At 46.0% G+C, this 12,055-nt stretch overlaps 1 protein-coding gene across 1 annotated transcript; it reads right to left on the bottom strand.

Annotated features, from left to right (window-relative positions):
* Positions 1-9,951: 9,951 nt before the first annotated feature.
* On the bottom strand, positions 9,952-10,908 carry LOC102866118 (olfactory receptor 226-like). Its single transcript, XM_006879852.1, has one exon. It carries the CDS (start codon positions 10,906-10,908, stop codon positions 9,952-9,954), a length of 957 nt encoding a protein of 318 aa, XP_006879914.1.
* Positions 10,909-12,055: the final 1,147 nt, after the last annotated feature.

Genomic DNA, 12,055 nt, shown 5'->3' with positions numbered 1-12,055 from the left:
ATTTAATTTTTTGCCATTTCATCCAAAAACTGTTCATTCTACACTTCTGAGTAGCAACTCTGTGTTAGGCTCAGTCCACCTTCTGGGTGAGAAGCACTCATTTTGATGCGTTGTGATTGGGTTTCTGCCACTGCAACTTTTTCCTCTGCTGAAAGGGGAAGGTGAGGAAAGGCAACAAGTCCATTTTAGTGAATATCCTGGGAAAGAAAGAGGTCATAGGTAAACTACTTAAATTTGCTAAATTTCAACCTTTCATTCCCAGAGATATCTAAATATATGACAAAGGTTGGGGAAATGTTTTCCTGTAATAACTGTTTAAAATGTATGTAAATACATTTTCAGAGAGTATTACTTCTATTGTAAATAATGCAGAACTATCCAGTTAACAAAATAAAAAAGAATAGGTTTGAAGCACTGAACCAATGATTGAAGACCAGATGAATTGTAGGATGATATCAAGGAAATCATTCATAAAGAGAGCAAAAGGTCATTACAAAAACAGAGGAGAAATTTAAAAAAAAGGGAAATGGATGTCAGAAGAGACTCTGAAAATTGCGCTGGAGCATTGAGAAGCCAAAACATGCCGAAGTAAGAAGAGATGAAGAGATGATTTCAAAGGGCAGCTTGCGAAGACAAAGCAAAGTGTTAAAATGGAATGTGCAGAGGGCTAGAACTGGAGAATAAAAAGAGAAGAACTCACTCTGCATTTTTCAAGCTGAAAGAAGTGAGAAAAAAAAAATTAAGCCTCTAGTTGTAATATTGAAAGATGCTATGGACAATGTATTGAATGACCTGGGAAGTGTCAAAAGAATATGGAGGGAATACATAGATTCACTGTACCAAAAAGAGCTGACTGACACTAAAAAAATTCAACAAGTACCATATGAGCAGCAGCTAGTGGTAATGAAGGAGGAAGTGGAAGCGGCCTTGAAGGCATTAGCGAAAAAATAAGGCCCCAGGAATTGATGGGATACCAATTGACTTGTTTCAATTAACACATGCAGCCCTGGATGCTCTCGCCAGTCTATGCCAGGCATTTGGAGGACAGCTGTCTGGCCAATCCCATTCCCAAGAAAGGTGATCCACCAGAATGTAGAAACTATAAAACAGTATTATTAATATCACATGCAAGCAAAATACTGCTGAAGATCATTCAAAAATGGCTAGAACAATACAAAGATAAGGAACTGCCAGAAGTTCAATCAGGATTTAGAAGTGGATATCACCTGGGATATCATTGCTGATGTCAGATGGATTCTGGCTGAAATTAAGGAATACCAGAAGAATGTCTATTTATGCTTTATTGACTATACAAAGGCATTTTACTATGTGGGTCACAAGTAATGGCTAACATTCAGAAGATGGGAATCCCAGAACAATTACTTGAGCTCTTGTGAAACCTGTATCTAGACCAGGAGGCTGTTGTGCAAACAGAGCAAAGGGACACTGTCGTTGCTGTTGCTGATTGACTTCCAGTCAAGCATGACTCACAGGGACCCTATGAACAAAAAGCCTGAAGCCCCTCGATAACTATCAACATTTATCGAAGTTCATAGAGTTTCCGGAGGCATGGTGTTTAGGAAATGGATGCCACTCTTGCTTCCGAACCTGTCATAGTATATTATTGTTGTTATGTGCTGTTGAGTCGCCTGCAATGTATAACGACCCTATATGTACAGCAGCTCTGAACCCTTCCCTGTCCTGAGCCAGTCTCACTAATTCTGATACATTAACCACCAATGCCCCAGTCACTGTATCAATCCATCTCACCCAGGATCTTCCTCTCCTGTGCTGTCCGTTCACACTTCCAAGCATGATGTCCTTCTCCAAGGACCGATCTCTCCTGGCCACGTGCCCAAAGTAAGTGAGTCAGAGCTTCAGAATCCTAGCCTCTAAGGAGAGACTTGGTTTCACTCTCTCCAAGACAGACCGATTTGTTTTCTTGGCAGTCCATGGTCTGGTCAAGATGGTTTAAAATGAAGAAGAAAGTGTGTCAGGGTTGTATTCTTTCTGCATATCTATTCAATCTGTGTGCTGAGCAAATTATTTGAGAAGCTGGAATCTATGAAAAAGAATGTGGCATCAAGATCAGAGGAAGATTCACCAGTAACCTGTATTATGCAGATCACACAACCTTCCTTGTTAAAAGCAAGGAGGACTTGAAATACTTGTTGCAGAAGGTCAAAGAATAGAGCCTTTAGTATGGATTGCATCTCAATGCCAATAAGACAAAGATTCTTACCAATGGACCCATGGACAACATCATGATAGATGGAGAAAAGATTGAAACTGTCAACAACTTCATCTTACTTTGTTTCACAGTCAACACCCTGGGACCAGCAGTCAGGAAATCAAGAGACATCTTACACTGGGAAAGTCTGCAGTCAGGAACCTCTCCAAATTATTGAGGAGTAATGCAGTTTGCGGACTAAAATGCATCTGATTCAAGACATGGTCATTTCGTTCACTTGCTTTGCATCTGAGAGGTGGACAATAGAGATGACAGAAGAAGAATTGATGCCTTTGAACTGTAGTGTTGGAGAAGAGCATTGAACATCCCATGGATGGCCAAAAGAACAAGCAAGTATTTCTTGGAGAAGGTGCAGCCATAATGTTCTTTGAAGTACTTCACATATTTTGTGCATGTTGCTAGGAAAGACTATTCCTTGGAGGGGATATGATGCTTGGAAAGGTAGATGATGGGTGAAGGAGAGGAAGATTCTTGACCAAGTGGATTGGCATAGGGACTGCCGCAGTGTGCTCCAGTGTGTCTGTGCTCTAGTGTGTCAGGAAGTATGAGAATGGCACAGGATATGACAAGGTTCATGTCTATTGTTCATAGGATTAGTATGGGTTATACTCAACTTGGTAGCACCTAACAACAACAACAACTATCTTTGAGGATAGTTAGCTATTATTTTTCTAACTTCTCAAGAGTACAGAAAGCTAGTTACCTTTCACTTTCTTCTTTCCTAGCATGACTCAATCTCTGCACTCAAAATCTTCTGTTTCAATGTGAGAATTCATAGTTGTTCTTGGTCCACCTAAGTGTTAGTTCTTCTTCCTTTTAACCTTCCTTCCTAGAACACTATACCTGCTGACATCCATGAGGTCAGGTGGGGTGTAGAGTCACCTCAGGTGGGCTGTGAGTTCACCTTTCATGTTGGATGTGGATTCATTTCAGGTAAGAAGTGTGTTCACTATAGGTGAAGTGTAGATTCACCTCAGGTGGGGTGTGGGTTCACCTCAGGTGGGGTGTGGGTTCATCATAGGTAGGGTATGGGTTCACCTCAGGTGGGGTGTGGGTTCACCTCAGGTTGGATGAAGATTCACTTCAGGTAAGAGGTGTGCTCACTATGGTAAGTTACCTCAGTTGGGGTGTGGTTTCACCATAGGTGGGCTGTGGGTTCACCATAGGTGGGGTGTGACTTCACCTCAGGTGGGTTGTGGGTTCACCTAAGGTGAGGTGTGAGCTCACCTTATCTAAAGTGTGAGTTCACCATAGGTGGGGTGTAAGTTCATCTCAGGTGAGATGTGGTTTCACCATAGGTGGAGTGTGGGTTCATATTGCATGGGTATGAATTCACTTCAGATGGTCTGTGGGTTCACTCAGGTGAGGTGTGAGTTCACTTCAGGTTTGATGTGGGTTTACCATAGATGTAGTGTGGATTCACAACCAATGGGGTGTGAGTTCACTTCAGGTGGGCCATGAGTTCACCATAGGTCAGATGTGAGTTGACCTCAGGTGGATTGTGGGTTCACCATAGGTCAGATGTGAGTTGACCTCAGGTGGATTGTGGGTTCACCATAGGTGGGGTGTGAGTTTGCCTCAGGTGAGGTGGGAGTTCACCTCAGGTGGGCTGTGGGTTCACCATAGGTCAGGTGTGAGTTCACCTCAGGTGAAGTGTGAGTTCGCCTTAGGTGGGTTCATCTCAAGTAGGGTGTGGTTTCACCGTGAATGATGGGTTCGCCTCACGTGACTGAAGGGTTTCAGGGTCATCGCAAAGGCAGGCTCTGGAGCCTACTGGTGGATCTGCCTCAGTGACGCCCTGGCCAGGAGTCGGGGCTCCAGTGCTGGCTCTGCTCACTGGGCAGGGGTCATTGCTTGGCCCTCAGTCTGGAAGTGCCTCACTGGGTTATTTTAAAGTGGGTTCATTGTTACCAAAAGGCTGTTGGTATATGTATGGTGAAGAAGGGACCAGGAGGTAGAATCAGAGAAGGTGATGAGACAATGAAAGTACAAGTCAGAAAAGGTGAGAAAGATGGTGTTGAAGATGCTACTCTGCTGACTTTGAATGCGGGTGAAGCGGCCAGAAGCCCAGGGATGTGGGCAGCCTCTAGAAGCAGGAAAGGCAAGAGGAAAGAAAACCCTGATTCCTCCCTCTTGCCTCTTATGGTTTTGTGAGCCTGAAAGAGACTTGTGAGTGTCGACAAGGCCTCTGCATTGGGAGGGTCCTCCATGGTGCAACCTGGGCTCAGGCTGTTGCTTACACAGAGGAGTTCAGGGTTGGGCCAGAACCTCTTCCTGCTCCTCTACTCAGATGGCTCCAGAGCCACCTCCAGCTGCTGTGAGGTGGAGGGAACCCACTGGCTTACAACACTTTCACCCTTTTCCGGGAGACTGCCCTTGGGGGAACAGAGGCCTCCACCCTTGGGAATGCTGGTTAGTGGCTGTTACACTATCGGAGTGTGACAGTGGTCACCAGAGAAAGAACAGGACATACAAGCTTGATCTTCTTGTCTTTGGGCAGAGAAAGTTCTCCAAGCTCTAGAGTTTCATGGGGCTGGGCTAAGGCCCAACTTCAGCCAACTCACACCTCTGCTTGACTTCTTCTCGGCCTCACCCTGCTTTCTTGGCCCCTAAGCAGCTCCTCCTAAGTGTCCCCTTCCAATGAGTCACTCACACAAGAATATCCTCTCAAGGGACTTGGCCCAAGGTGAGGGCTTCTTAAAATGCTTTTGCTTTCTTGGTAACAGAGGTGAATATTGTAGCGGCTAGGATTTGGGGAAGTAGGGCAACAACCTTGCAACCAGGAGAAAGGTGTAATGATTGGAGATCTGGCCACTGGCACAGCTGAGCTTCTGGGTCAGCACCAGACTCCTTGTTGGGTGAGACGGGCAAAGCCAGTTAGTTTTGTCATGCTGACCCAGTTTCCTTTATCAAAAGTCCTTGTCTCTCCCATCCAGGTGAGTGTCTGTGGTGACTAGGGCTGGAGTGAGGCAGTGAGATTGGGGAGACTAGTGACTGCCCACTGGGCTTCATGCCCTGGAGTAACCCACACTTCTCATGGACCTGACTGATAAGGTGCTGGGCCCTTTCTCTCATACTGGCTACCCTGCTGGTCAGCAAATGCCAGGCCACCCCTGTATCAACATTAGAAAAGGGCATTGGTCACTAGCTAGAGACGCCCTAGCTTTGTATTTTGCTGGATAAATTTTCTTGTTCAAGCTATTAAACCCAAGTTTGCTTAAAATGAAACTTCTTGTTTTTGAAGGTGGGTAGACTCACCTGTGTTCATGCTGCAAAGTTTTCCTACCCTGGTACTAAGTGATTCTCAGATACGCACTTCCTATCCAGACTTGGAAAAAGCTTCAAACTCAGATGTTTGATAACAGTTTCCCAGGACTTTGAAAATTTTCTGAGACTGAACCCAACATGGAGGGGGAGAGAATGCTTTATTGATCGATAGTGTCTACTATGGATAAAGAGGAGAGGAGTGATAACCAACCCATATTTACCCTTTGTAGAGATAGTAACCATTCTTTTGGGAATGTAAAATCGGCATTTATAAAACAACCAGAAGTCAGACAAGTCTGTGTATACAGCACAGATATGCCGATGACAGGGGACAAGGATGAGCTGCTTCAGCACCCTCATCTTCACCAAGAGGGGTTATTATTTGGAAATATATGCTTTCCAAAGTCTGTGAGAACAAGAAGCATCAGCTGAGGCACAAAGTGTAGGCTGTGCTGGAAAACCAAGAATAAGCCGATCAGAAATGTCAGAGTCAAACTTTATTCTTATATTTCCTAAGCAGCTTCTCCCAGAACATATGTCTCCCTCCTGCCTATGCATCCCCGAAAACCTCACTTTCTTTGAGGATCCTGACATCATCCCCACTCCTTGAAGTACTCAGGCAGGGGATCTAAGATAGAAGGGGCCCTGTTTTATGTCCAGGGCAGAAAGACGGTCAAAACAGGTATCACCTTGGGACATGGTTCCCTGTCTAGGTGAGATGAAATTAGACACAGGACACTGGCAGACATTCATCCTGACGGCACTCAGGAGCTGGGACTCACTCAAGGCTAGGTCAGGAGATGATGCCCAGAGTGGGAGAAGGGTCTAGGCTGCTCATGGCATATTCAGAACATTTGGGTTTGGGGTATTGTTTGACATGAGCCACTGATGGGAGTAGAGCATGACTGGGCTGAGGTTGAATAAAGTCTTCACAGATTCTGGTTGGGGCTTTGGAATTTCTTCTATGAATGAAAAGAGGCATGTGAGGGCTTCTAGGTGCAGAAAAAATTGTGTCAGTTTTTGCTAGCTTAATCATCCAGGGTTGTGTGGGGAGTGGTTTGAAGGAGGGGTAAGAGGTTACAATCCTTGTGGTAGCCAGAATGGAACCTAATTAGGGAAGTGATGTACGGATAGATGGAGTTCGAGGTACACTTAAGAAGGGCCAGGGAGAAACTGACGCTCAAATTCATGTGAAACTTAAGGTGGTTCAGAATAGTCAAAACACTTTTGGAAAAAATAATGAAGTAGGAAGACTCACACTATCTGATTTAAAAATATTCAAAAAATTACGGTAATCAAAACAACGTGGTATTGGTACAAACACTCAAAAACTCAAACTCATTGCCATCAAGTTGAGACCAACTCATAGCTGTCCCTCCAGCATATTTTCAAAGACTGTAAATTGCACAGGAAAAGGATCTACATAGAGATAGAATTAGAAAATCTACTCATCCATTTATGGCAATTGATTTAATAAATGTTCTGAGTCCATTAAATGGGAGGAAAGATTCATCTTTTTACTTATGGTGCAGAGACACCTGGATCTCCATGTGCAAAAGAATGAATTTGGATTCTTACCTTAAATATATGCACAAGTTAATTAAAATGCATCAATGACCTACATAGAAAAGCTAACCCATAAATCTTAGAAGGAAATATGAATAAAGCTGTAGGATCTTCTTTCAGTCTTAGCCATGAAACGGAAAGCACAGAGCACGTGAAAAAAAATAGAAAAATAGAAATTCATCAAAATTAAAACCTTTTGGTATCAAAGGACATAAAAAAGAAAGTAAAAAGACAATCTACAAAATGGGAGGAAGTATTTGGATGCTCTGGTGGCCTAGTGGTAAGAAGCTGTGCTGCAATCCTGGAGGCAGGCAGTTCGAGGCCACCAGCTGCTCCGCAGGAGAAGGATAGGCAATCTCTCCCCACATGATTAACTGCCTCTGTAAACCTGCCGGAGGGTCAGCTATGGGTCAGTTCTGACTCTATGGTACACAACAACAACTCATATAATATAAGGGTTTTAATATCCAGAGTATTTCAATACCTTTTAAGACTTAATGGCAAAAAGACCAACAAGTAAGTGAAAAAGTGGATAAAAGACCTGAATATACATTTTTCCAAAGGAGCTATGTGATTGGCCAATGTTGTTTAGGTGCCATCGAGTTGGGGATGACCCACAGTGACCCTCTGAATGTGAACCCTGTCCTATTTTGTGCCCTCTTCACACTTCCTGAAACATTACAGCCCATTGCGTCAGTTACTGTGTCAATCCACCTGATCTAGGGTCTTCCTCTCCTTCACTGACTCTCCACCCTTCCAAACATCATGTCCCTGGAACAATCCCTCCTAGAAACATGCCTGAAGTATGTGAGGTGCCTCATGTTCCTTGCTTCCAAAGAGCACTCCAAGACTTTCCCCAAGACATATTTATTTGTTATTTTTGTAGTCTATGGGATGTTCAGGGCTATTTTCCAACACCACAGCTCAAAGTCATCAATTCTCCCACCATCCCTATTCATTGTCCAGCTCTCAGATGCATAGTAAGTGATCAGAAAAACCATGGCCTGAATCAGACACACCTTAGTCCTCAAACTGACATCATAACTCCTCAATAATTGGAAAAGGTCCTTACTGCAGACTTTCCCAGTGCAACACGTCTCCTGACTCTTGACTGTTGCAGACTTTCCCAGTGAAACACATCTTCTGATTCTGAACGCTGGTACAGAGGGTATTAATTGTGGATTCAATAAGCATAAGAAAAAAAGCTTATTCTTTTTAGCTATTCCAAATAACTTCTGCTTAGTCTATTCCAACTTAAATTGACCATACAGGACAGAAAAGAACTGCTCCATAGTATTTCTGAGGTTATAAATTTTTATAGGGGCAGACTACTTAATCTGTCTCCCACAGAGCAGGTGGTGAGTTCAAATCACTGACCTTTCATTAAGCAGTCTGCCTCTTCACCCACTGAACAATATGGCTCCTTTCTTAGGCATTGAGAAAATGCACACTGAAATAACTGTGAGGCATCACTTCACATCCACTGAGATGGCTATTATAATTTTTTTAAAAGCAAAAGAAATAGAAAATAAATATTGGCAAGAATATGGGGAAATGGGATTTCTGGTGGGGATGTAAGGTAGCACATTTATTGTGGAAAATAGTTTGAAGGTTTCTCAGAAATGGAACTTAGAATTTCTATATGACCCAACAAGTTAACTTCTAGTAATACATGCAGAAGAACTGAAATAATGATTCAAACAGACATGTGTGCATCAATGTTCATTGTAGCATTTTTCATGGTAGTCAAAAGGTGAAAACAACTTTTGCCAAATGATATGTCAATGGATACACAAAATATGTATATAAAGTTCAGACATAAACAGAAAAGAACAAAGTTTTGATACACATTGCCACATAAATGGTCATTGAAAATATTAAGTTCAGTGAAATAAACCAGTTATAAAAAGAAAAGCATTATATGGTTCCACTTACATGAAATGACTAACATAGGAAAATCTAAAAAAAGTTTGTGGGGGGAGGATTAAGAAAACAACAAAATCTTTTCAATCTCACATCCTCCTCTTCGCCTCAGGCCTACTTTCTTCTGAGAACTACTTTGTTCTTATACTCATTCCATTGATTTTCCCAGTTTCCTCTTTAATTTACTCCAATCTGCATTTCACCCAAGGATGCTGCTCTCCCCATTCTATGTAGGTGTATTGGTTGGGAAACCCAAGGGAAGCGTCTCAGTGCCCCTCTTGCCTGGCTCAAGCAGCAGCATCCTGCACACCCTGCAGGGCACGCTCTCTCTGGAGTCTGTGGAGCCACACTGAAGGGTTCCTTTTCTGTGTCCTTTGCACTCCTTTCGGAGGGGGGTTTCTTGGAGTGGAGAGCAGAGTTGCTTCTCATCTGTCTCCTTGCTCTGCTAGGGCAATCTTGCTATGCTCCTGACTTGATTAACCTCTCTCTGCTGAGAGTTTTCTTTCCAGCCTGATTTTCCCCCTAGAGCACCAGACCCAAGAACAGAAATACGTACTGGAGATTTTTGAACAGAACTCAGCACCCTCCTCAAATTGGCCTTCCTCCTACCTCGCCATGTGGATGGCTGACAGCGCCATCATCACAGGACATCACACTTGTCCTCAGTTCTTCTCTTCTGCTCACACTCACAGCCAGGAAACCTGAGCTCTCATGGTTCTAAGTCCAGAGTATTGAACCCACCCTATTGCTTCCTCTTTGCTCTACTGAATGGCTCTCAAGCAGCAGGATCTCTTTCTGGGGGCTCTGTGCTGACTCGGATGCTGGGCAAGGTGGTGGGGGCATGCTAACTGTGCCCCTTAACTCCCACTGCCCTATTCAGGCCACTCAGATCTGGCATGGGAAACAAGCCAGGGAGTGGGCCCTGAGGTGGGAGTGAGTAGTCCTTAGGCAGAAGCCCCCAGAGCCTGGGCCACTCTCTGGACCACCTTGCGCAGTGCCTCCTTCACCTCCTGGTTCCGCAGGCAGTAGATAATGGGGTTGACGAGGGGCGTGAGCACCGTGTAGACCACAGACACCAGTTTGTTGTAGTCAAAGGAGTAGATGGCACGCGGCCGGGCATAGATAAAGAGGGAGGCTGAGTAGAAGATGACCACCACGGCCAGGTGGGAAGCGCAGGTGGAGAAGGCCTTCTGGCGGCCAGTGGAGGATGGGATGCGCAGTACCGTGCTGAGGATGGCTGCATAGGAAGACACAGTGAGCAGCAGCGGCCCCAGCAGGATGAGCAGGGCCAGCAGAAAGTCCACAAGCTCGGCCACGGACATGTCTGAGCAGGCAAGGTTGAGTAAGGGGGACACATCACAGAAGAAGTGGTTCATGATGTTGGGGCCGCAGTAGCCAAGGCGGGAGATGAAGAAGACCTTCCCCAGCGAGATACTGAAGCCTGAGAACCAGGAGCCAGCGGCCAGCAGGCTGCAGAGTTCAGGGCGCATGATGGTGGGGTAGCGCAGGGGGCTGCAAATGGCCACATAGCGGTCGTAGGCCATGACGCCCAGCAGCATACATTCAGTGCAGGCCAGTGCCAGGAAGAAGTAAAGCTGGGCCATGCAGCCTGCAAAGGAGATCCGGCGAAACTCAGGGGCCACCAGGCTAAGCAGCATCTTTGGCACGGTGACAGAGATGTACCAGGCCTCCAGGAAGGATAGGTGGCTGAGGAACAGGTACATGGGCTTGTGCAGCAGGGAACTGACACGGATCACGGCCACGATGACCACATTCTCTGTGATGGTCAGCATGTAGGCCCCCAGAAACAGCACCAGCAAGCCCAGATGGAGCCCTCGGGAACCTGTGAAGCCTAGCAGGATGAACTCGGTTACCTCTGAACCATTGTCCCTCGAAGACATGGCCCTATCTGAGAGCTGAGGCTGTGGATCAAGCCGGTGTGGGGACATTGAGCTAATGTGCCTGTGGACAGAGGAGGGAGTCTTAGGACACCCAGGGATGGACTTGGCTAGACTGAGAGCAGAGTTCTCCCACCCTCAGGCTGGTACTCTCACAGAGGCGTTCCCAGGCAGGGGACCATAGACTAGCAGGGCAGCATGAGGAGACGAGTGGAGCAAGACAGGTCCCAGGCTGGAATCTGGCCGAGGTGGGCAGTCTGGCTCTGCTGCTTTCTTTGTGGTAACAGGGCATTGTCTTACCAATATGCTGGGACTTGGTGTCCTTATCTATATGTGAAGGATCGGGTGGCAACACACCAGGACGTACCCCAGGCCCAAGTCCCATCTCTCCAAGAGAGGAGCTATGGTTCCTGAGAGAATCCAGGCTCTCAGGGGGCTATACGGACCCATCTCTTAGTCTAGAGAGATTGCAGGCATCTCTCTCTTATTTCCCGCCACAGCCAGGCCTCCTGCTGCTGACTGCTACCCAGCTCCATCCTGCATACCTGTCACAGCACTGGCTGGGCCAGAGTAGCCCAGAAGAGAGCCTTGCCTTTACTGCCCACTCCAGAGTGTTGAGCTGAGTGGCCCATTGACACTGGTAGTCGGTAGCAGGAGGAGTCAGGTTAGGTGAAGCCTGCCCTGCACCTAAAGCCTGCACAGACTGGCCTCTCAGAGATCTCTACTCCAGACCCTCCCGCAGCTCTTGAGCACCATGCCAGCCTGGCTCCACTTAGCTCTGCACCAACAGCTCCAGAGCCCTGGCTCCAGGCAGCATGAGGCAGGAGAGTACATGGACACAAGGACCTTCTGCCTTTTGTGTCCTTAAGATACGCCCAGCCCTTCAACATGCACCTGTTCCCATCTCAGTTCTTCTACCCTGTACCCCCAACACCCAGCACTGATATACACCTACCCTTAAACCAGGACACCCTTTCAGAAAGCCAGACTCTGTGCTCCCATGCTGTCTCATGCATTTCCATGGACAGGTGCACACAGGCATACACAGATACACCTGGGTGCTTAGAGCACACACAGTTGCACACAGGCTCCCAAGTGCATCCACAGACACACAAGTGCACAGATAGGTGCACACAAAGCACCACAAACA

This window comes from Elephantulus edwardii, unplaced genomic scaffold (assembly GCF_000299155.1).
Source record: "Elephantulus edwardii isolate Elephantulus edwardi_28Jun2011 unplaced genomic scaffold, EleEdw1.0 scaffold00006, whole genome shotgun sequence".
NCBI classification, from domain to species: domain Eukaryota; kingdom Metazoa; phylum Chordata; class Mammalia; order Macroscelidea; family Macroscelididae; genus Elephantulus; species Elephantulus edwardii.
This window is presented reverse-complemented; position numbering and strand designations above follow the sequence as displayed.

Bases quoted from the DNA above. Each gene is read 5' to 3' on its own strand.
- LOC102866118 (XM_006879852.1), bottom strand. From the start codon at position 10,908: ATGTCTTCGAGGGACAATGGTTCAGAGGTAACCGAGTTCATCCTGCTA.